Source organism: Rhinoderma darwinii, chromosome 3 (assembly GCF_050947455.1).
Source record: "Rhinoderma darwinii isolate aRhiDar2 chromosome 3, aRhiDar2.hap1, whole genome shotgun sequence".
NCBI lineage: Eukaryota > Metazoa > Chordata > Amphibia > Anura > Rhinodermatidae > Rhinoderma > Rhinoderma darwinii.
Genome location: NC_134689.1, coordinates 291,852,775 through 291,879,490, shown reverse-complemented (window position 1 = coordinate 291,879,490; position 26,716 = coordinate 291,852,775). Strand labels below are relative to the sequence as shown.

The 26,716-nt window shown below is 41.6% G+C and overlaps 1 protein-coding gene across 4 annotated transcripts in view; it reads right to left on the bottom strand.

Annotated features, from left to right (window-relative positions):
* PDE8A (phosphodiesterase 8A) overlaps positions 1–26,716 on the bottom strand; it is a 322,954-nt gene that overhangs the window by 89,317 nt on the left and 206,921 nt on the right. For all 4 annotated transcript variants that reach the window (XM_075858062.1, XM_075858060.1, XM_075858061.1 and 1 more), the window contains exons 3-5: positions 16,742–16,932; positions 12,243–12,299; positions 2,175–2,232 (exon numbers count right to left, since the gene is read on the bottom strand). In XM_075858062.1, the coding sequence (XP_075714177.1) occupies positions 2,175–2,232; positions 12,243–12,299; positions 16,742–16,932 (306 nt within the window). The remainder of the gene's footprint in view (positions 1–2,174; positions 2,233–12,242; positions 12,300–16,741; positions 16,933–26,716) is intronic.

The following is a 26,716-nucleotide window of genomic DNA, read 5'->3' as shown; positions in this document are numbered from 1 at the left end:
ACTGTTTTACTCAGGAGAAATTTCTTAACAAATGTTGCAATGCTTTTTCCCCTTTAGTCCTCATGGAAATGAGAAAAAATTAGCTGAACCAACATTTTCTTTAAAAAATTTTAATTTTCATGGCCTACTTCCAATAATTTCTGCAATAAACCTGTGGGGTTAAAATGCTCACTATAACTCTAGATACTTTCCTTGAGGGGTGTAGTTTCCCAAATTGGGTCACTTTTGGGAGATTGCCACTGTTTTGGCACCGCAAGAGCCCTTCAAACATGACATCGTGCCCAAAATATATTCTAATAAAAAGAAGGCCCCAAATTCCACCAGGTGCTCCTTTGCTTCTGAGGCCGATGCTTCAGTCTATTTGCATGCTAGGGCCACATGTGGGATATTTCCTAAAACTGTAGAATCAGGGCAATAAATATGGAGTTGCATTTCTCTGGTAAAACTTTCTGTGTTACAAAAAAAATGGATTAAAAATGAATTTCTTAAAAAAAAAAAAAAATTTGTCAATTTTACCTCTACATTGCTTTAATTCCTGTAAAACGTCTAAAGGGTTAAAGGGAATGTGTTGCCAGAAAAACATGTTTTTTTTTTAAAAATTAAACATTTAGTGTGTGGGTGATTAAACATGGTTCAAATTTTTTTTATTTTTTTCACGAGTCAGGAAATAGTCAGGAAATATTATAAATTAATTCTAATTTATAATACTACCCATTTTTGGTCACTAGATGGAGCTAGTTCCCAAAATTGCAGCATTGCAACATTGGGTTAAAAGCCCTCGCTCTAGTGAGCTCTCAGCATCCCCCCCTCCTTTATCCTGGCTAGTGCCGGGATAAACGAGGGGTTTGAAAGGTTTAACCTCCTACACTGTGTGTCGCCATTTTTTGAGGTAACCCACAGTGTAGTAGGTTTACATACAGTAGTAAACACACACAAACACTAACATACATTGAAATCTCTTACCTGCTCCTGCCGCCGCGGCTCCCTCCGGCCCGTCCGCTCCCTTTGCTGCCGCTGTTCCATGTGCACAAGTCAGGAAGCCGCGACCGGAAGTAGTAATATTACTGTCCGGCCGCGACTTCCGGTCCACAGGAAAATGGCGCCGGACGGCGCCAATTTCGAATAGGACTGTGTGGGAGCGGCGCATGCGCAGTTCCCACACAGACGCCGTACACGGCAGTCAATGGGACGGGAGCCGTTCGCAGTCCCTATGGGACTGTGGCTGCCGTACTCCATGTCTGTGTGTGTCGTTAATCGACACACACAGAAATGGAACAAAAAATGGCAGCCCCCATAGGGAAGAAAAAGTGTAAAAATAAGAAAAAGTAAAACACAAACACACAAATGAATAAAAACGTTTTTATTAAAGCACTAACATCTTTAACATATAAAAAAAAATATTTGCCATGACACTGTTCCTTTAAGAAACTTTCTAAATGCTGTTTTGAATACTTTGTGGGGTGACGTTTTTAAAATAGGGTGACTTATTGTGGGTTTCTAATACATAAAGCCCTAAAAGCCACTTCACAACTGAACTGGTCCCTGTAAAAATAGCCTTTTGAAATTTTCTTGAAAATGTGAGAAATTGCTGCTAAAGTTCAAAGCCTTGTAACGTCCTAGAAAAATAAAAGGATGTTCAAAAAAACTATGCCAATCTAAAGTAGACATATGGGGGATGTTAATTGGCAACAATTTTGTGTGGCATTACTATTTGTCTTACAAGCAGATACATTTACATTTAGAAAAATTAAAAATGTTTAAATTTTTCGCAAAATTTTGGTGTTTTTCCACAATTAAATACTGAATGTATCGAGCAAATTTTGCCAGTATCATAAAGTCCGATGTGTCACGAGAAAAGAATCTCAGAATCGCTTGGATAGGTAAAAGCATTCCGAAGTTATTACCACATAAAGTGAAATATGTCAGATTTGAAAAATGAGGCTCTGTCAGGAAGGTCAAAAGAGGCAAACTGCAGCAGGACGGGGTTAAGAAATAAATAGATATGAGTGAATTGCAAATAATACAACTCCCTAGTATACAAGTTTAGGTTCACAAAAGGTAAGCTCTTACTTTAATACAAGCCTGCATTTGAAAGCTGCAGATAAAACAGCAAAAACGTGTTAACTTTCCAAAATGAGAGTAACTCTCCTTCACAATATTGTCATTGCACATACCCTGGTAAATCCAGCAGATATTAGAGGCATTATCGACGTTTCATCTCGATCACTTTGTCTTCAATGGCAGGACATGGAAAATAAAAAGGAAAAGCGTTAGCAGAATAAGCATTATCTATCACATAGCCACTGTTCCAACATCATTAATCTTGTGAGCTGAATACATGTCATTTAATATGTAAACAATAGTATCTCAGGCAAGTTACAACTAGGATGTGATATGAACGATTTTTGGGGCCAGGCTTTTGGGTTCTCCTTGCTGAAGTATAAAACATTCGGATGATATTAATAAGTATTGTAAAAATGTAAAGATCCATTTACATGGGACAATTGCCAGGGTGGCATTAATATTATGTTTATAAGGATTCACCACTTTATCAAGACATAAACAAAGAAAACAATAAAAAGAACTACATCTGAACACTTATGAAATAACTGTATGCCAACATATATTTAAATAAAAAAATATTTTCCACAGTCATCTTGAATGTTAAAAAGCAGTCTTTTTACTTAAATAGAACCTTTCACCTGCCCATACATGTGCAGCATGTAATGGGCAGGGCTGCACAAACCCTGGGGTACTTAACATTTTTTTTCTACCCTCGTCCGTTATTTACATATTGGTGCCGTTATATTTGGCCCCCGATATGTAAATAAGCCCCTGAACAGTCAATGGGGCGTTTCTATCTAACTAAATGGAAAGGAGCGTGATGTCTTCGCTTTGACACTGTCCAATCGGCTACTGACAGTGTCAGGGCGGCTTGCGCTGTGTTCCCTCCCGCGAGAAGACACAGACTGGTGGTTCTGCAGAGAGCGCTCTCTGTCTGTGCGTGTCCAGGAGTAGACTCTGACGTCACTGTCCATACATAGGCAGTGACGTCAGGGGTTACCTGCTAGCATTGCCACATGGTGGGCCAGGGATTCCGCTCAGGGAGTAACCCCTGACGTCACTGTCCATATATGGGCAGTGGTGTCAGGGGCTCCTCCTTAAGGTAATCCCCGACCAAAGCGTTAGCAATGCTGTGGCTGGGGATTTCGCTTCAGGAGTTGCCCCTGATGTCTCTGTCCATATATGGATAGTGACGCGGGGGCTTCTCCTGGAGCTGAATCCCCAGCCAGCAGAGCGTCGGCAACACTCTGGCCAGAGATTTTGCTTCAAGAGGTAACCGCTGATGTCACTGTCCTTATATGGACTGTGGCATTAGGGGTTCCTTCTGGAGGGAATCCCCGGCCACAGCGTTGGCAATTCTCTGGTCGGGGAATCTACTTCTAGAGGGAGCTTCAGTGGCGCTATCTACAGTGGAAGGGGGGTAGCGCTATGTACAGTGGGAGTGGCGCTATCTACAGGGGGTGCTGTGTGGCACTATCTAGAGGGGGCGCTGTGTGGCGCTATGTACAGAGGGCACTGTGTGGCGCTATGTACAGGGGACGCTGTGTGGTGCTGTGTATAGGGGGCGCTGTGTGGCGCTATGTAAAGGGGGCGCTGTGTGCCGCTTTGTACAGGGGGCGCTGTGTGGTGCTATGTACATGGGAGTGCTGTGTGGCGCTATGTACAGGGGGTGCTATCTACAGGGGGCTGTGTGACATTAACTACAGGGGGCAATTTGGCACTATCTACAGAGGGCACTGTGGCATTATCTACAGGGGGTGTGTGGCACTATATACAAAGACCAGTGTGGCACTATCTACAGAGGGCACTGTGCCACTATATATAGAGAGCAGTGTAACACTATCTACAGAGAGCACTGTGGCACTATGTACAGGGGCGCTGTGTGGCGCTATGTAGAGGGGGCTCTGTGTGGCGCTATGTACAGGGGGCTCTGTGTGGCACTATGTACAGGGGGAGCTGTGTGGTGCTATCTACAGGGAGGTGTGTGATATTATCTACAGGGGGTAGTTTGGCACTATGGCATTATCTACAGGGGGTGTGGCACTATATACAAAGGGGTGTGTGGCACTATCTAAAGAGGGCACTGTGGCATTATCTACAGGGGGTGTGGCACTATATACAGAGAGCAGTGTGGCACTATCTACAGAGGGCACTGTGTCATTATCTACAGGGGGTGTGTGGGACTATATACAAAGACCAGTGTGGCACTATCTACAGAGGGCACTGCGCCACTATATATAGAGAGCAGTGTAACACTATCTACAGAGGGCACTGCGGCATTATCTACAGGGGGTGTGTGGCACTATATACAGAGGGCACTGCGGCATTATCTACAGAGGGCACTGCGGCATTATCTACAGAGGGCACTGTTTAATTATATACACATGAAATTCATCTGTTTTTAAAAATTTGTCAAAAACTGAAACACGGACATGCAACGGATTCCAAATAGATGCAAAACGGCCATCAAAAACAGACTGAGGCCTCATTTACACGAGCGTGTGCGTTTTGCGCGCGCAAAAAAACGCTGCGTTTTGCGTGCGCAAAAGGCAATTGACAGCTCCGTGTGTCATCCGTGTATGATGCGCGGCTGCGTGATTTTCGCGCAGCCGCCATCATAGAGATGAGGCTAGTCAACGCCCGTCACTGTCCAAGGTGCTGAAAGAGCTAACTGATCGGCAGGAACTCTTTCAGCACCCGCGACAGTGAGTTCCGATCACAATATACACCAACCTGTGAATAAAAAAAGACGTTCAAACTTACCATGAACTGCCTGCTTCCTCCAGTCCGGTCTCCCGGCCGTTGCCTTGGTGACGCGTCCCTTTCTTGTCATCCGGCCCCACCTCCCAGGATGACGCGGCAGGCCATGAGACCGCTGCAGCCTGTGATTGGCTGCAGCCTGTGCTTGGCCTGTGATTGGCTGCAGCTGTCACTTGGCCTTAATTGTCATCCCGGGAGGTCGGACTGGAGGAAGGAGCCGGGACTTATCGGTAAGTCCGAACTTCTGTTTTTTTTTACACGTATATGTATATTGTGATCGAAAGTCACTGTCCATGGTGCTGAAACAGTTTAAGTCTTTGAGCACCGTGGGCAGTGACTGTCTCCTGACGTCGCGTACCCGAACATTTTTTGCCGGGTTCGGTCAAAACGAGTTCGGCCGAACCCGGTGAAGTTCGGTGCGCTCTTCTCTAATTTGACACTCCGTTTGGATGTTTGTAACCAGAAAAGCACGTGGTGCTTTTCTGTTTACATTCATCCTTTTGACAGCTCTTGCGTGATTTTCGCGCAAGCAACGCAGGACCGTCCGTGTGGCATGCGTTGTTTTCACGCACCCATTGAAGTCAATGGGTGCGTGTTGCGTGAAAAACGCAAGAATATAGAACATGTCGTGAGTTTTACGCAACGCACTCACGCAGCGCAAAATTCACGCATCGTCTAAACAGCCCCATAGACTATTATAGGTGCGTACGACACGCGTGAAAAGCACGCGCGTCGCACGCGCGTATAATACGCTCGTGTAAATGAGGCCTGAGACTGCAGTTTTTAACGGCCGACACCCGAACCCTGTTGTGTGAATAGATACAACAGCAATCCCAGCGTGGTGTGGGTAGGAGATGCGGGTGGGAATCGGGATTGGGTAGCTGTAAAGGCACCAAAAACTAGAGATTGTAATCCATTTGCATCCGTTATTTTGACTTCAATGGGATTTTTAACATCCATTTTATCCTTGGGCCTTATGCACACGACCGTAGCCATGTGCACGGCCATGATTATCGGGTCGGCAGGCCGCAGAGTGTCACTCGTGAGCCGCCCGCAAATCGCGGGCCATGCACATGACCACGTGCATTATTTTCTATGAGCCTGGACCGCAAAACACGGCCGCAATAAGACATGTCCGTTCTTTTTGCGGTCCAGGCTCCTGGGCCATGCACGGACCGTGGAAACCACAGTCATGTCCATAAGCCCATTGAAATGAATGGGGCCGCAATTCACCCGTGGATTTTTGGGGGAATTGCGGTCGCAAAAGCACATTCCTGTGCATGGGGCCTTATTCTGATCCAAAAACCGATCAGAGTACAGAGTATTATACAATGCAAATGTGAATTTAGCCTAATGTAGGGATGCACGATGCATCGAAACTTCGATACTGTTTCGATACCGTGCATTCTCAAACGGTTTGATATCGTTATTTCATGTATTTCGATACGGAGATGTGCGACCGCATGGCTTAGTACAGTAATACATGAATGTATGAGAGCGGGCCTGCGGCTCTGTAATACAGCCATTGCCCCGCTCCTGAGTCCTGACAAGTGTGCGCCGCCAGGATGATGCGATGCGGCCGGGGCTGCACTAATGAGCGGCGGCACTGAAGACAGAACATGGCGGGCGCACTGCAAAACACCCCCATGTTCTGTCCTCATTGACTGAATTGCCGCTCATTAGTGCAGCGCCGACCCCATCTCCTCATGCTGGCTGCGCGCGCACTTATTGTCTGGAGCAGGGCAATGACTGTATTACAAAGCCGCAGCCCCGCTCTATAACGGCAGAGATCAGAGAAACCTCTCATCTCCGCCGCTATTCCCCTGAATGCTGTGATCACAGCTGACCGAAGCATTCAGGCGAAAATGAGAAGAGGGGATGCCCCTTGGATCGCATCACAGGAATCCCTGTGACGAGATTGACGGACATACCATATATGGGCAGACAGCCCAGGGTCCATTGAAGGACCCCAGGGATGTCTTACCATATTTCATATTGTTAGGGCATACTTAGGTATGTCCTAACAACTGCCTGTGCACAATCCGTAAACAGGCTAATGTACTGGGCTATAGATATATGCCAGTACATTAAAGTTTAAAAATAAAGTAAAAACACATAGTAATATTAAATTTACAAAAAATACGCATACACCTTTTTTACAATAAACATTAAAATAAGTCTCAATACATAAAATATACAAACATTCGGTATTGGTGCGGCCGTAATAACCTGAAAAACATTTTTTTTGCGTCATTTATGATGTGTACACGGTAAAAAATAAAATAAAAACTGCTTTCCTTCACTTATTGTAAGGCACGAGGTGTGATGAATTTAACCTCCATGTGCCTCAGATTAATAGTAATTAACCCCATCATGTACCTTACACATTAACCCATTATGACTGAGAAACATGATGGGGTTAATTACTATTAATGTGAGGCGCATTCAAATTTCATCTCACCTCGCGCCTCACATCAGAAAATGGAAGAACTTTTTTTATTATTACTGTTGGAAAAGTATTGTTTTGGTATGGAAATCGCAATACTACACACAGTATCGGTATCGAAGTCCAAATTCTGGTATCGTGACATCCCTAGCCTAATGTGCTTTAAAAACTACAAGTTTTGAAGAAAACGATATAACATCAAAATGCCTGTCTATCAATCTGTTAACTAATATATAAAATGTATAGGCCTGTATGCCTAAACTACAGTTGCATGGTAAAAAACAAAAAAAACAAAAGCATTTCATCTAGTTGTTTAGAAAAGTTTAGTCTACCACGTTTTTCAATACACTTGAAAAAACATATATATGTATATATATGTATATATATATATATATATATACGGAAGTATACATATGTCTAAGGGACACTATAGACCGCTATAGGCACATAGAATGTATACATAAAAAGCATTTCCCAACATATATGCTGAAAAGTATAGCCCAAATAAGTTGGTGGTTATTGCTTACATTCAGGCTAGACTACTACTGCGTAAAGAAAACTGCAAAATGTCTATTACTGTACATGCACAAAGTACGTGTACGTGCACGTTTCTATATAAAAAATGACAAACATGTAAGAAACTTATGATAACTGATTGTGTAATGAACTATTACAAACAAGGATTTTTCAGAGGAGAAAAAAATCAGTCATGTTGGAAAATAATTGTGGTCCAAGAACCTTAGGAAACTGAAGTAGCGAAAAACTGTCAATTGGCCAAGTCACTGAAGATCTTCTTTCAATGTGACAAAGCAGACACAGTTAGGCCCCATGCACACAAACGTATTTTTTTCCTCCCGTAAATACTGGCGTAAATACAGGTCCTTTGTCACACGTATTCGACCAGTATTCCACCCGTATTTACGGACCCGTTTTCTCTGCACTAATCGGCAGCCCCTTCTCTCTATCAGTGCTGGATAGAGAGAAGGGGCAGCCCTTTCGGGCAGAGTTTCCGCAGTGGAACGCAGCGATTGTAAGTAAAAGAAGTTCATACGTACCCCGGCCGTTGTCTTGGTGACGCGTCTTTCTTTTGACATCCAGTCCGACCTCCCTGGATGACTGGACAGTCCATGTGACCACTGTAGCCTGTGATTGTCTGCAGCGGTCACATGGGCTGAAACTTTATCCCAGGAGGCTGGAATGGAGGAAGAAGCAGGGAGTTCTGGGTAAGTATTAACTTTTTTTTGTTACGGGTTTATGAAGTAACTTTAGACATCTATATTGTGAGCGCTACGCATGGTATTCACTGTCCAGGGTGCTGAAAGAGTTACTGCCGATCAGTGCAGCCCCTTCTCTCTGTCTCACACTGATGGTTTATCTCTTTCAGCACCATGGAGAGTGACTATCTCCTAACATCGCCTAGCGACGCTCCCGTAATTACGGGTGCACACATGTAGCCACCCGTAATTGCGGGAGCCCCATAGACTTCTATGGGCCTACCCATGCCGTAATTACAGTCTGAAATAGGACATGTTCTATATTTTTCAACGGCCCGGGTACCTTCCCGTAAGCAAACGGGAAGGTACCCATGGCCAATAGAAGTCTATGGGCCTGTAATTACGGGCCGTAATTACGTCAGTTTTTACGTTCGTGTGCATGAGGCCTAAAAGTGTAGATAAATCTATCTGCTTGTAAAACTAGAGATGAACCCTGCACTCATCTCTATTTAAGGGTACCCATAAATGTAGCGGCCATGGTGCAGTAGTATGCCGTGTGACCGAGAAACATGCAGAAAAACCAAGAGCGGTTTAATTGCGGTTTTGCAATGTTGTTTTTGCCTGTGTGAGTTGCACTCTGAAACCAATATGGTTGATAGCAAGAGACACTACTGGTACTTGTTAAATACCTTTTTTGAAAACGGTTTGAAGGATGATTGCTGAATGAAAGTAGCTGTTAAAGGGGATACATCACTTTGTGATTAGCTTATTGCCAAGAGACCCTTTTAACAAGTAGGGATTGTTCAGAGTCCCCATGCTGTGATCCCCAGTGATCAGTTGTAATTTCTGGGAAAACTTAGCAGTAAGTGTTCCATTTCTCTGTAGCAGCACCAGAAGGAAAATTAAGTAGTACGCAGTGCCCATTTATATCAATAAGTTGTATGTATAATTCAGGACAGGACAGGTAATCCAAAAGAAGAGACGCTCTTTGTAACCGCTCTGCACTTTGACCAAGGGAGGAGGATCCTGCACAGAGGACCCCCCTCTATTAACTCAGAATTCACTAATAGGGTATATGAAAATAGGCTTTCTAAAGTAGACAACTCTTTTGAGGACATGTGAGAAAATGACAGTAACGTCTTTTATCTTATTTGACTAAATAAAATCAATTGTGCATGGCCCGACTACATTCTGTGTGTTTGCTAGCTTTAGGATAATTTTTTAGATGCAAATCTAGAGCCTTTACCATAAGAGTGACTATTACACCTATTGGGTTATCTAAAGAGGGAGCACTAACTTTCAGGGTTTTGGAATGAGGTGAGGTGTATTTCTGAAAGGAGACTAGGGAAGGCAGCAGCATCCTGGACTCACAGACCTAACATCCAGCCTATATTAGGGTAAGTGCATACGGCTTATTTTCGCCCGTTTTTCGGGCCGTAAATGCAGAAAACCTCCAAACATCTGCCCATTGATTTCAATGGGAAAAACGGAGTTCTGTCCGACGGGGCATTTTTCTACGTGGCCATTTTGAAAAACGCCCTGACCGCTTTTTACTTAACCCCTTCTCGACCCATGATGTGCCGGCAAATCATGGAGCGGGGAGGAGATGATATTTGGAGCGGAGCTGCTTCTGTAACTGCCATTCACTACTATGGGAGTTAGGGAAACAGCGTAGCTCAGCGATCTAGTGTTCGCTGGTTCAAGTCCCCTAGGGGAACTAATTAAATGTAAAAAAAAAAAAAAGAAGTTAGTTACATTTTCAGGAGTATTAAAAGAAATTATCAAAGTTAAAAAAACAAAACACTTTTCACATTTTTCCCCAAGCAAAATAAAAAAATTGGTATCGCTGTGTTCCATAAAAGTCAGAAAGTATTACAATATAGCATTATTTGACTCGCACAGTGAATGGCGCAAAAAAAATACATTTAAAACCCCAGAATCGTTGTTACTTTGGGCACCATAGCGCTAAAAATAATGAAATAAAAAGTGATAAAAAAATCGTATGTACCAAAAAAATGGGGCTAATAAAAACTACAGCTTGTGGAGGAAAAAAGTAAGCCCTCACAGTGCTCAAACGATGAAAAAGTTATGGCTCTTAGAATGTGGTGAAACCGAACAAATGTATTTTTTTTAACCAATAATTTTTTTCTTTGTAAAAGAAGTAAAATATTACATTTTTTCCTATTTTCTGTTGTCTAAAACATGGGTGCGTCTTAGGGTATGTGCACACACCAAATCAAATATGTCTGAAATACGTAGCTGTTTTCAAGGGAAAACAGCTCCTCCTTTTCAGAAGTTTTCTATTCAAAGTCACGCTTTTTATTCAAAGTCGCATTTTTTACGGCCGTTTTTGGAGCTGTTTTTCTATAGAGTCAATGAAAAATGGCTCAAGAAAAAACATGCTCTTCTTTTTAGAAACGGCCACGTAAAAAAACAGCCCTTCGGAACAGAACGCCATTTTTCCCATTGAAATCAATGGGCAGATGTTTGGAGGCGTACTGCTTCCGTTTTTTTGGACGTTTTTCAGGTGTTTACGGCCTGAAAAACGGCCGAAAATAAGCCGTATGAATATACTCTTATAGTCAGGTGCGTCTTATTGTCCGAAAAATACGGTACTTCTATTTTTGATATTAAAGTGTAATAAAATAAGCCACTTACTTGTTCACCATGTGCCTCCTTTGTTTAGAAATCCGGTTGCCAATAGTAGCGTCCACCTGCTACTTATCCGGAACTGTCGGGGCTGTATTGGTGCATCTTTGCTTGCACAAGCACCGCCATTACATTCTCTACTCTGTTGCTGAGAACTGTGCACATAAGCAAACATTTTCTCTTCCCCTCGGAATCATTATACTATACTAATATTACATGCACCAGGAGCTGTGTGCAGCGATTACCAGTGCCCTCTCTCTGGTTACAAAGCACAGGAGCTGTGAGAGCCACTGGGAAACGCTGCAGACAGTTCCTGGTACGAGAAATATTAGTATTGTACAATGATTCCAGGGGGGAGAGAAACCTGTAATATTAGTATTGTACAATGATTCCAGAGGGAAGAGAAAATGTTCTACCAACAATTGAAATATTTGGATAGTGTGCAACATGATTTTGTGGGATATAGCTACCTCTTTTCACAATGAAAAATGAGTGTTCCTGATATTTGCCTGTTACTGCCGAACGCTAATCTGTCTACTGCGGTAAACCTAACTAGATTGCCGCAGGTGGACCCTACTAACGTCAACCAGACTTCTAAACAAAGGCACAGAGGCACATGGTGGACAAGTGGTTAACTTTATAAGACTGATATAGCAAAAATAGAAGTAAATTACACAACATGGTTATTGTTACATCATACATCATTTGACCAGCATTTAACTTAAAGGCTATGTATACCTTTGATAGGGATTTTTTTTTTATAAACAGGTCAATCAGTGTGTTTGGTGAAACTTTATGATTAGTTTTTATTAAAAAATATTTTTTACTTTTTGAGATACAGCTGCTCTGTGTTCTCTATACAGAGCAGATGTATCGTTCACTAGTGAATGATACAGTTATGTCTACAGATACAGAGAATACAGAGCAGCTGTACCGTATCTCAAAAAGTTAAAATAATTTTTAATAAAAACAATCTAAAGTTTCACCAATAACACGAATTTATAATAAAAAAAAAAAAATGCCTTTCGAAGGTTTACATAGCCTTTAATGGTAAAACCCCTTTAATATTTTAGAGTGGAAAATATGATGAAAATTACATTGATACCTACCTTCTAACTACAGCAATAATGACAGCGTTTTCTGAAGGTTTGGTAGCTCTGATGGACCTTACATATGAGAAAAGGAAAGAAATAGTTAAGAACAAAATCCTAAAAAGCAATCAAATCATACATGAGAATCCTCAATGACGGCATATTTCAATATAAGATTGTCCCGGTCTGTTTCTGCGGTCTCAGACTGATGTCACACATGCATGGTAGAAGAAGTATTTCTCATCATGACATAAACTGCTGAAGATGTTGCTGAGCTGAAGTTGTTCTACTGCATAGAACACTTGTCTGTGTCAACGCTGAACAATTTGTGAGATGGACACAGAATATTAATAACACATGAACCTGGATATTGTCAAAATCTGCAAACCAAGAGACCAATTACCAACAATTTGATCTATAGCTGATATGTTAATTTGTGTCATAGCCAGTTGTTATAATAGAAATAAAGCACGCTTTAGACACTTGTTGGTGTTCTGGGATGGTTTTAAAAAAAAAAAAAATTCTTTATCCAACAATGTTTATTGAAAATGTATTTTATGATATTAGGCAGAACTTCAATCGTATCTCATGTCTATGGCAAGCTTTAATGTGTGGGTGCTTGTGAGAGATAATTTAGGTTAGGTGAAGAATATATGATCTAAAATATCAGAGCTAAATAAATAACATAGAATAAAATATTCTACACTAATGCAATAAAATCCTGACTTTTATAATACATTCAATAAAATGCATTTACATTGAAGGGAAAAACAGAATAAAATATGTTCAGAGAGCTGGGAATGGGGCTTTTAATGGTACAACACCAATATATAAAAAGGGACACAGCCTATAAATAGGTAAAATGACTAAACGTGATAAAGTGAATGTGACACATATGTTAAGTATAGTAGAATATTACTCCCATTTGTGAACTCTGGCGCCAGGGTAGCAGTGTGGACATGACAAGGCTTCCCGCATCTAGAGAGGATAGTCATGCCTACTAAGAGAAGTACAGTATGATGTCACATGTATATTATTGTCCCCCGGAGAGAAACAACCTTTATCAGTATATTACGCAGCTCAGCACCGAGAACTGACAGCTGCATATTTACATAACTCACCGCCAAGATTAGTTATTACTGGGAAAGAAAAGGATTTATCACGTTTAGGAAAATGTAAATAAACATTTCCAATGATATTTTTTACTGAATGTTTTATTATTTTCCCTTAAAAAAAACACTCCCGCTACACTACACACATCTTTGTGCCATTTGTAAAGATAATATGAATATGTGCCAACATCACCCATTGCCAAGTGGCCTTGTAATAGAAAAGTGGCAATCCCTAGCAGAAAATTATCAGGTGCCCCTATAATTTGCAGTTTCATAGCCAATATTGGGTCACTGGTTCTGCGCTGCACGCAACACAATCACAATAATGATCTTAGGCCTCGTACACCGCCGTAACCTATAAATTCGACCATTAAAAAAATAACGATTCAAAATAATTCCCCATCGCGTGTTGTATCATAGAGCTATTCTCCCCTAGAAGCACTGCTTTAGAGTATCATACAATGGCACACTGTACTTGTGCTTACTGTGCTTCGGGACGCCATGCACTTCTGTATAGGTATATCGACTATGGAGAAAAATACTACTGAAAGATGACCACTGACAGACCCTAATGGGCTAAGTATAACATCCTTCCAATAACACAGCGACCTGCAAAAGACATGTAATCCTCTACCCCCCACCTTGATCTCACTCCCGCCCCATGGCCAAATTAATATAGCACATCAATAATTTTAAAGTTATCTTCCGGGAGTTGATAGTTCCTACGACAATCTACATACCTGTGAAATAAACACCGATCACTCACATTTGCATTATTTGAAACTTTTTTCCCCCAACTGTTCCTCCTGGCGCGTGCGGCTTGTTTTTATAGTGAGCTTCCAGTTTAGGGGCGTGTACTGAGCCGGGAACTACAGTTCCCAGATTGCCCTGTGGATCACCTGACATTTCCACCAATCTACAAGCCGTCAGCACTGACGTCACTTACATGGGTAGGCTCAAAGCGCTTTGTACTGCGGGATGTGCCATTTGTTCTTAGAAATATTTTATGTTTACAATATGACAGCTAAAACTGTATCCTTCAACTGAATGACTTGAGTGTCACTGAGTTATGCTTGGGACCAGCACATTAATTGTATTTTGTAGGCTAAGGATACATGGCAGACTTTCATGTGATTGTCACCAGCAAGAAAATAGCCACATGGGGCAGTATGGGACTTTGCCCAGTTTTGCTGCTGCATAAGTATAAGTATTCGCCTTGTTTTTCCTCCATAAGAAATAATTCATTTTTTCATTGTGTGAGTGAGTGTAATGCTGTTCTTCTCGAGTTTTTTTATTTTTATTACTTTTGCCATTTTGACGTGTTTTCAGTGATGATTTCCGCTCCGTTTTATTTTTGTAAAAAAGAGGTTCGTTTAAAGTATGTCGTTAAATTTGAGAGACTACACACACAGCCTTTTAGTTTTTGAAGCGTCTTTGGGGTCAGTGGTGTTTTTCTCAAAATCGCAGCATACACAAGGTATAGTGTTTTTTTTCCATAGGCCTCTCTATAAAACGTAAAACAAAGTACTAGGAAAAGCGTCAGTACAAAATGACACATAATAGTGGCGCTTTAATAAAACCAGTCTCCTTTCACTATACTGTCATTATAAATTATTTTCCAATTCCCCATTTTACCCATCTAGTAATGCCCTGTAGATATAAAGGGGGGATTTAACAACTTTGCACGATTGTGACATTTGGGTAACTTCCGTCGCTCTTGTGACTTTTCTAAAATGTGGGCAGAGTTTAGCAGACGCAAGCCGGCCACTTGTGGCAGACGCATTTACTAGAATTTATGCCTGAAGACGGCGTAAATGACAGCGGAAATCTATGCCAGCTCCTAGCTGGTGTAGATTTTACTCAGTGGCACATGGACAGCCGAAGATGCGACAAATTTATTTAGAGGCATGCACCCCTTAATAAATTTGTCAAATCCAACTCTAGCATGTTTCCTGCTATGACTAGTGTATGAAACACCAGTCTTAATAAATTTTCCCCATAGGGTTAGAGTTTACAGCAGTCACATGTTATCACTACAGATGGCACATCATCCTCCAGGGTATTACCAACAGTGGGCAGTTAGGGCCTGGAGCATGATTTGCAATAAATCTATTAGTAACTTTAATTAAAGGGGTTGACTGCTTTAGACCATCCCTACTTGTTAGAAGAGTTCCTTGACAATAAGCTGATCCCTAAGCGTCCCCCTGTTGGAACCCCCAGCGATCAGCTGTAATCAGTGGGGAAACTTCTCAGCAAGGGTTTCATTTTCCTGCAGTGCCACCCCAGGGGAAATTAAGCATTACACAGTGCCCATTTAAATCAATAGGATGTCTGTGAAATGCAGGACAGGTCCTCCAGAGCAAGAGATGCTCTTTGTAACCGTTTTCCACTCTAGCCAAGACATGAGAATCCTGAACATAGCACCCCACAATTATTCAAAATTCCCTTGTAGGGTTTATGAAATTGGGTTTTCTAAACAATAAACCCCCTTTAAAGCACAACTATTATATGTATGGTTTAGGAGGCCCAAATAACCCTGGTAACTCAGCGTCTCCTTTGTAGATTGTAGTATTAGAAAATAATGTTAGCTTGTATGAAAATATCCATCAACGCTCATGAGAACATACATAGACCTATACTAAATTGCATGGGCAGAAATACACAATCTGTCTGTATTTGCTGGGGGTTGATACTTGTTTGCTACTCTGAAACACAAACTGTATTTAGCAGGTATCAATACTTTCCAATAGTGATTCCAAAACCCTGCACAAGTAAATTTCCCCCGCTGATAGAATAACGGATGTTAGTTCCCACCATAGCATTATATGTGTTCCAGGCCTGAGATAATATCATTTATTCTCATCTCCTGAGTGAAACGTCTGTTTTAAAGTCTAGGGATTCATTTGCACTGATTTCCTTTTTTTTATTATTGGTAATTTGCTTCCTGAATGCAAAATTAAGCAACCTTCTAATAGTTTTCATTAAAAATGTCCTATAATTTTGCTGCTGTAGAGTCTATCACAGAGGGGCTGCATGAAGGGGAAAGCAGTACAGAAATGAAGCTGTGCTGATACATAAAAGCTGGTGAAGACAGCAGCATCCCAGAATCGCAGAACTCACATCCAGTATGCATTACTGGGAGTGACACCCTCACATGAAAAAAGTCTAAAAACTAGGAGCAGGTTGCAAACTGTATATCAGGGGGCAGAAAATGAATGAATTACTAAAAATTGCATATCCATAGCCTTTAAATGAAAAAGAACATATGATATGCCCTTCTTTTCGTTTTGACTCTATAAAATATTTAATGCATCTTCAATTCATATTTTTTCATAAATTCGTCAGCTACATTCATACCGGTCACTTATTGCTGAAAATGTACAGGGTTAATAAAGCATTGCTTACCTGCATAGAGCTTCAGCATCAAAACACCGCGTCTGTCGATGATCGATAATGATAATTTCATGATGTTTATCTAAAAAGCTTTCCAAAGCAGATTCTGGTGTCTTGGCAATGTTAGACTTAAAGCCCGCTTTCTCACATGCACAACAGAATCCATTACTCTGGCTATCTTCTTTGGCAAATACTAAAAGTACCTAATTAATAGAATTGAAACAAGAAAGAACATCTTAAAATGTTTTACTTGTGTTAAATGGAACTAATATTTTCAGCTGCTAAATAATTTATTTCAAAGCAAAAAATTAGTATTTTTTTTATGCCTTATGATGTTTTGACACAAAACCACGGATAATGACTTCCCGAATCCACTTTGAATTAAAGCCCTTAATGTTGAGTTACGGTTACAGATATTGTAATTCTTATAGCGTGCCTGATTAACCGTGTTCCTTTCCTTTCTTAGTAGAAAATACTTGTAAGATGAAAAGTTCTATTTAAGGTGAAGCTCCCCTTCTGTGTGCAAATAATGGTTTCTCATGCTGCCCCTATTAAAGGGATTGCATGAGATTAGGAAAGAAGGGTCTGCTTTTTTCATTTCAGAAAGGGCGCCACTCTTGTACATGACCTGAGTCTGGTATTGCAGCTAGATCCCTTTAAAAAAACGAATAACCAGAACGCATATCACCTGAGGAGAGGGAGACGGTTTGTATTCTCCCCTACATTACTAATGCCCTGCACAACCAGTCCATAGGGTTCCATTCTATATTTCCATAGGCCCGTGGAGCAATGCTTCTAGGTGGGTACATATCCGTAACACAGCACCCAATGAAATATGGCACAAAAGAACCTCTTCTACAGAGGTACAATATAACAACATAGGAATTTATGGGTGCTGGGTTACAGCTACGTACAAATTGGGGCTTGTATGCAGCCGTAATATGGTAGTGTGCCTGAGGCCTAACTCCTAAAAGAAAGTCTAGTGACGTCTCATATCAAGGAGCCAGCCTCAAATGACCTTCAAGTCACGGCAGATAATGATTGATCTGTTATAATTTATTTGGTCAAATATATTGGCTCAAAATGAATCCATCACATTTCCATTTATTGTTTTGTTGTTTTTTTCAAAATCTTTTTATGAACATTTTTCAATTATGGGTACAGAAAACATAAAGGGGGGGGGGAGGGGGTAAGGAAGAAAACATAAAATTCAATAGAGAGATGTCTGAAATTGTCTGTTCACATTGCAATGTGTATCACTCAATGAGCTAGTATGGGAACGCGGACTCATTACTACGATCGCTCGTCCCCATACAGTTCAAACAGCAAGTTAGATAATTAGGGGTAGAAAAGGGAGAACACTACATATTAACAACTATCAGGCTCGTATTGTTAATACATTGAACAAGTCAGGTGAAAGGATATTCATCCAGTCAACCCACATACCCTCCCCTCTCCCATGTGGCATCTCGCGTCATTGAGGACAAAATACGGGCACTGGACCAGCCAACCACCCCGCACCGTCCACTTCGACTCATCAGTTAATATTATTTCACGGGAGAGGAAAACAATTAAACCGACCGTAGACATGACCCCCATCAGCATCCCAAAAACTCAAATCCCCAACAACTTATCATATAGGCATGTCCCCCAGGAGCACCATTTATTGTATTATTGGATGAAATGGCACAGCATGTTACGCTATATTAACTGCCAAAGAGCAGTGGAAATATGGTAAAAAAAAACACCTAACCGGTGTGTCAATAGATCCCGATACCTTTAGGCTGGATTCACACAGGACAGTAATGCTGAGAATTTCCGCAACATTTCTGCAGCAAATCCGCAAGTGATATGTAAAAATTATCCTGCGGATTTCACCCCTTCTACATTGAAAAGGATGAAATCTGCAGTGAACATCCAGAACAGATTTAAAATTCCGTAGCATGCTCTGATTTACATCCGGAAATGTTCAGCAGCATGTGGACAAGATCTGTTCAAATCTCATTCACATGGATGGGACCGCTGTGGATTTTCCCAATGGCAAACCCTCAGCATTTCCGCCCCGTGTGAATCCAGACTCAACAGACACGAAAAAGCAAACAAACTAAAACATTAATTTGCTCCAGATAACACGTATGTAGCGATGGTGTACAAAGTGCAAAAGTAAAGGGAGGATAGACTTGTCAATATTAGATTTTTTAATCACGTTCAATACTTATAAACATGACTGTTACAGGGGCAGCATCAAGGCTTTGAGTCTACACTGTACAAAGTTATAGTATACAAAGCGAACTGGAGTAAATACATAACACAATTATTGACTCATTACTGCATCGAGGAGACAGAGGTTACCCAAAATCGAAAGCACCTATGTGAAATAGTAACTGCCCTTTAAGTTACTCAAGTAACCATATGAGGACATGCATTACAGTCAGCCATGTGGAATCTAAAGGTCCTCTTACACGGCCCATCCTCGTTTGCTCCTTTCACAATGAGCTAGAATGGGAACGCGCGCTCATTACTACGATCGCTCGTCCCCATACATTATCATCATATCGGCCTCACATATCCCTGCTTACACCGAGAGATGTGCTGCCGACAACGATTCATCTGCTGATCGCTGGCCTGTTTACACAGGGCAATTATCGGCAACGAGCGTTCTATGAACGAGCGTTTGCCCGATAATTGGCCCGTGTAAAAGGGCCTTTAGTCTCCCCATTCATCACTAAGCCATAAGATCAGGGGTGTAAGTAGGTAACACTGGGCCCCATAGCAAAGTTTTGACTGGGCCCCCCTCCCCTGGGTGCTACACACAGCCCCCCTTGGTAGATAGTGCCCCCCTGTAGATTGTGCCATACATCCCCCATGAAGATTGTGCCATACAGCCCCTTCTGTAGACAGTGCTGCACAGCCCCCCCTTTAGACAGTGCTATACAGCCCCCCATAGACCGTGCTATACAGCCCCCTAGAAACAGTGCTATACAGCCCCCCTGTAGACAGTGCTATCAGCCCCCCCTGTAGACAGTGCTATACAGCCCCGCCTGTAGACAGTGCTATACAGCCCCCCTTGTAGATAGTGCTTCCCCTTGTAGATAGTGCCATACAGCCCCCTGTAAATAGCGCCATATATCGCCCCCCAAACAAATAAATAAAACAAAAAACTTTCCACTTACCTAGGGGGCCTAGGTAAGTAGAAAGCGGACGGGATCCTTGCGTAGGCCGGTGTGATCCAGTGACGTCATCACGCCCACCTGTGCAGGGATCCCTGCGCCTGATTGGCTGCAGGCCGAACGTGATCTGTAGCCTATGGCAGAGCAGGGAGATACCTCCCTGCTCTGTCATAGTGTTCAATAGTATCTGCATGCTAAGGACGCAGATACCATTGAATGTGGCGTCGCTACCACTGTAGAAGCCATAGTGGCTGCTAACGGAGCCACCGGCATGGGGTGGGCCCGTGCCGGCGGGCGGCATGAGCCCCCTCATGCCGCAGGCCCTGTAGCAGCAGCTATGGCTGCTACAGCAGTAGTTACGCCACTGCATAAGATTAAAACCGCTGGTGAAGTGAATAACATTAATTATCTCTTTACAATGATAAACTGTCAAGGGGTGGGATATATTAGGCAGCAAGTGGACAGTCAGTTCTTGAAGTTGATGTGTTGGAAGCAGGAAAAAAGGGTAAGCGTAAGGCAGGGCTGTGCAATTAATCGGAAAAAATACAAAACCGAAATTCAGCGCAATTAACCAATGTCATCTTGCACATTTTGTTTTTTTTTCCTCGGTTTTAACTGTATCTGCATCCTCCGTGTCCATTCACTATGTATCGCCGGACGGTCACAGCTCGGCGCAGACAGGCGAGAGGCAGTGATTTCATAATGCCTGTCTGCCCCGAGCCAAACAGACCGGAGAAGCAGGAACGGGGTTAGTTCCACTCGTCGTTGGAACGGGGTTAGCTGAGTATATATTTTATTAGGCACTATTGGAACTGTGTGGGGGGCAGTTATAGGGGGCATTATACTGTGTGGAGGGCATTTATAGGGGCATTATACTGTGTGGGAGCGGCTATGGTGGCAGCTATGGGGCATTATACTGTGTGGGGAGAACTATGGGGACATTATACTGTGTGGGGGCATTGTCAGGGGGTATATTATATACAGCAGTATACGGCTGGCTCAGGAGATAAATATTAATTCAATGGCGTAACATGTAAATAGGGGGCGTGATATGCAAAAGGGGTGTGGCCTAAATAATCGTTCATTAATCATACTCGAGGTTACATGTTCAATAAATCTGGATTTTGATTTAGGTCATAATCGCCCAGCCCTAGCGTAAGGATCTGAGAGACGAGCCAAATTGTGATGTCTAGACGACTGGGTTAGAGCATCTCCAAAATAGCAGGTTTTCTGGGGAGTTCCTGTTATGCAGGTGTTAGTACTAGGGATGCACGGTGCATCGAAACTTCGATACTGTTTCGATACTGTGCATCCCCAAACGGTTCGATACCGCTATTTCCTGTATTTCGATACTTAGCTGCGCAGCCGCACAGCTAAGTATAGTAATACATGACTGTATGAGAGCGGGACTGCAGCTGTGTAATTCAGCCACAGCCCCGCTCCTGAGTCCTGACATATGCGCGCGGGGTCAGCATCATGTGATGCGGCCGGTGCTGCACTAATGATCTAAGGCACTGAAGACAGAACATGGCGGGCGCACTGCAAAACACCCCCATGTTCTGTCTTCAGTGCCGCCGCTCATTAGTGCAGCGCCGGCCGCATCTCCTTCATGCTGACCGCGCGCGCACTTCCTGTCAGGAGCGGGGCAATGGCTGTATTACACAGCCGCAGCCCCGCTCTATAACGGCGGAGATCAGAGAAACCTCTCATCTCCGCCGTTATTCCCCTGAATGCTGCCATCAAAGCTGACTGCAGCATTCAGGAGAAAATGAGAAGGGGGATGCCCATGCATCGCGTCACAGGGAATTCCTGTGACGCGATCGAGGGCCATACCATATATGGGCAGACAGCCCAGGGTCTATTGACGGACCCCAGGGCTGTCTTACCATATCTCTTGTTGTTAGGGCGTACTGAGGTATGTCCTAACAGCCTGTGTGCTATTCGTCCACAGGCTAATGTACTGGCATATATCTGATATATGTCAGTACATTAAAGTTTTAAAATAAAGTAAAAACAAAGTATTGTTAAATTAAAAAAATATACACATACACCTTTTTTACAGTAAACATTAAAATAAGTCTCAATACATAAAATATACACATTCAGTAATGGCGCGCACAACAATGTTTTTGCATCATTTATGATGTGTACGCTGTAAAAAAATGAGATAAACACTGCTTTCATTCACTTATTAATGTGGGGCACGAGGTGCGATGAATTTAACCTCCATGTTCCTCACATTAATAGTAATTAACCCCATCATGTACCTCGCACATTAACCCATTATGACTGAGAAACATGATGGGATTAATTACTATTAATGTGAGGCGCATTCAAAATTCATCACACGTCGCGCCTCACATCAGAAAACGGAAGAACTTTTTTTTTTTAATTACTGTTGGCAAAGTATCGAAATTGGTATCGAAATCGCAATACTAAACGAAGTATCGGTATCGAAGTCCAAATTCTGGTATCGTGACATCCCTAGTTAGTACCTACTAAAAGTGGTCCAGGGAAAGACCAAGACTGAACCGCTGACCAGGACATGGGTGCCCAACGCTCATTGATACAAATAATCTATAATCTATCTCTCACTGGTAAAATTAACCTAGCCTAAAAATTCTAGACTGTTCATGACTTTGACAGTGGGCAAACTTACAAAATCAGCAGGGGATCAAATACTTATTTCCTTCACTGTAAAGGATCTACTGATAATGTCTTGGTGCCAGATACTACAGGACACCTTCAGAGGTCTATTGGAATCCGTGCCTCGACAGGTCAGAGCTGTTTTACCGACAGGAGGGGGATCTACACAATATTAGGCAGGTGGTTTTAAAGTTATGGCTGATTGGTGTATATTAAATTATAGTGAAAATCGAAGTAGTCGTAAAAGAACACTATGCATATTCAAAAGGAAATTCCAGAGAATTTGTGAGATATGTGCAGACTGTTGAGTGACCGACCCTCTATCCTATTGTACTTTAGGTTGATGTCATCAAAAACATACATAAAAATATTATCAAAATCAGCAAGGAGCAGAATTTTTTTTCCAAAACTGATCAAGTTCCACGACCAATTAATGCCTGATAACTGAGAAAAATGATTCTTTGCTGCTCACAATCTAACGTCTCCATCTTAAAAACAAGAGGGCTAATTTAATTAAAAGCCAATTAACCTATCATTGTGTTTTTGGGGTTTGGGATAAAACCAGAGTACCCAAAGGAAATCCATGCAAATACCAGGTGATCATACAAGCTCCATGCAGATGGTGCGATTGATCAGATTCTAGCCGACGGCCATCTCATTCACTCTCACTGTACGCTCGTTCACAATAATTGCCCTGTGTAAACAGGGCAACGATCAGCCGATGAATGAGCAAACGCTCATTCAGCGGCTGATTGCATAGTTTTAAATGCCTAAACTATTATCGTTGTCAACAGCACATCTCCCTGTTTAACCCCTTCCCGCTTTGGCCACTTTTGACCTTCCTGACAGCCTTATTTTTCAAATCGGACATATTTCACTTTATGTGGTAATAACTTCGGAATGCTTTTACCTCTCCAAGCGATTCTGAAATAGTTTTTTCGTGACACATTGGACTTTATGTTACTGTTAAAATTTGCACGGTACATTTAGTATTTAATTGTGAAAAATACCAACATTTTGTGAAAAATTGCAAAAATTTACATTTTTCTAAATTTAAATGTATCTGTTTGTAAGTTAGGCAGTTATAACACTCAAAATAGTTGCTAATTAAAATCCCCCATATGTCTACTTTAGATTGACATCGTTTTTTGAACATTCTTTTATTTTTCTAGGACGCTACAAGGCTTAGAACTTTAGCAGCAATTTCTCACATTTTCAAGAAAATTTCAAAAGGCTATTTTTTCAGGGACCAGTTCAGTTCTGAAGTGGCTTTTAGGGCTTTATATATATTAGAAACCCCTATTAAGTCACCCCATTTTAAAAACGTCACCCCTCAAAACAGCATTTAGAAAGTTTCTTAACCCTTTAGACTTTTCACAGGAATTAAACCAAAGTTTACAAATTTAATTTTTTGTTGTTGCAGAAATTCATTTTTAATCCATTTTTTTTTGTAACACAAAGTTTTACCAGAGAAACGCAACTCAATATTTATTGCCCAGATTCTGCAGTTTTAGGAAATATCCCACATGTGGCCCTAGTGTGCTAACTGGATTTTGGGCCTCCTTTTTATTAGAATATATTTTAGGCACCATGTCGGGTTAGAAGGGCTCTTGCGGTGCCAAAACCGTGGAAATCCCCCAAAAGTGACCCCAGTTGGAAACTACATCCCTAATGGAAATTATCTTGGGTCATAATAAGCATTTTGACTCTACAGGTTTATTGCAGAAATTATTGGAAGTAGGCCGTGAAAATGAAAATTTACATTCTTTCAAAGAAAATGTAGGTTTAGCTAATTTTTTCTCATTTCCACAAGGACTAAAGGAGAAAAAGCACCACAACATTTGTAAAGCAATTTCTCCCGAGTAAAACAATACCCCACGTGTGGTAATAAACGGCTGTTTGGACACACGGCAGGGCTCAGGAGGAAAGCGCGTCATGTGGCTTTTGGAGCTCAAATTTAGAAGGAATGGTTTGCGGAGGCCATGTCACATTTGCAAAGCCCCTGAGGGACCAAATCAGTGGAAAACCCGCACAAGTGGCCCCATTTTGGAAGCTATAGGGGTATAGTGAGCATTTTGACACCGCAGTTTTTTGCAGAAATTATTGGAAGAAGGCCGTGAAAATGAAAATCTACATTCTTTCAAAGAAAATGTAGGTTTAGCTAATTGTTTCTAATTTCTACAAGGACTAAAGGAGAAAAAGCACCACAACATTTGTAAAGCAATTTCTCCCGAGTAAAACAGTACCCCACATGTGGTCATAAACGGCTGTTTGGACACACGGCAGGGCTTAGAAAGGAAAGCGTGCCATTTGGCTTTTGGAGCTCAAATTTAGCAGGAATGGTTTGCGGAGGCCATGTCGCATTTGCAAAGCCCCTGAGGGACCAAAACAGTAAAAAGGCCCAAAAAGTTACTCCATTTAGGAAACAACACCCCTTGAGGAATTCATCTAGGGGTGTAGTGAGCATTTTTACCCCACAGGTGTTTTATAGATTTTATTTGAATTGGGCAGTGAAAATGAAAACAATCCTTTTTCTTCAATAAGACGTAGCTTTAGCGCAAAATTTTTCATTTTCTCAAAAACTAAAGGAGAAAAAGAGCCCCAACATTTGTAAAGCAATTTCTAGCGAGTAAGGGGAATACCCTATATGTGGTCATAAACTGCTGTTTGGGTACACAGTAGGGCTCAGAAGGGAAGGAGCGCCATTTCGCTTTTGGATTGCAGATTTTGCAGGATTGGTTTCTGGTCGCTATGTCGCAGTTGCAAAACCCCTGTGGGACCAAAGCAGCAGAAAGCCCCCAGAATTGACCCCATTTTGGAAACTACACCCCTCAAGGTATTCACCTACGGGTGTAGTGAGCGTGGTGAATCTTCTGAGAAGTGGCCAACTTGCCAAAATTGCCCATAAGTGGCCACTGATAACTCATCCAGGAAGTTGCAAAACATTTTTAGAAGATCCAAAGAGTGCAGGACTCTATAGCCTTAGCTATGGTCAGTGTTCACAATACCTATGTCCATCCAGTACAGCTGTAATATAAAGAGATGGCAGACAAATTAGGCGCTTCTTATCTATGGTGACATAATAGGATTAAACAAGTTGACATCCTTCAACCTATACAATTCCTGCTTTCCACGAGGCAGACTTTGGATGAAACTAGATTTCATCTCACATGTGCAAAACACCAGTTTAATCCCCAAGCGTTTTGAGAAAGTGTTCCATGGGTAGAAGAGAAAAATGTGGATCCTTTATGTCTGACATACATCAAATGCAGAATACCACAGTAAGAACAACTTGAAAGCACCGATTAGACACAGGATTTTCTCGAAACACATAGAACTTTTATAATATACCATGTTTCTGTATGTTATTTTTTTTTTTCATTCTTGTCACTAGAAGTCTTTTTAACCCCTTAAGGACACAGCCAATTTTGGCATGGAGGATTCAGGGATTTTATTTTGTTTTGCCGAACTGCAATCCGACATCCATAACTTTTAGTATTTTTCACTTTAAATACATATATGAGGGCTTGTTCCTTGTGGGACAAGTTGTATTATTTATTAGCACCATTTGGGGAACATAGATCTTAGCGTTTAACTTTTATAAACATTTTTGGAGAAGTAATGAAAATAAAATTCTTCCATTGTTTGTTTTTTTATGTTTACGTAATTTACCGTGGGATAAAAAGAATGTGTTAACGTTATTCTGTGGGTCGTTATGGATATACCAAATATGTCGTTTCTTTAATGTTTGATCATTTTTATTCAGTAAATACTATTTTTATGGAAAAAAGTAGTTTATTCTTTATTTTATTTATCTGTGATTTTTTCTCTTTTTTTAATTTATTCTCTTTTTGTGTCCCTCTGGGGAACTTTTACTTGTGATTTTTACTTTTAGCAAATAATGCATTGGAACACCTCTGTATTCCAATAAATTCGTGCCTACCAGTGCAAAACCGACAGGCACCTATTAGACTATGCCTAAGGCCGGATTCACATGAGCGCGTGTGTTTTGCGCGCGCAAAAGGTCCTCAAAAGCTCCGTGTGTCATCAGCATATGGTGCGTGGCTGCGTGATTTTCGCGCAGCCGCCATCATTATGACACTCTGTTTTTATATTTGTAAACAGAAAAGCACGTGGTGCTTTTCTGTTTTCATTCATAGTTTTGACTACT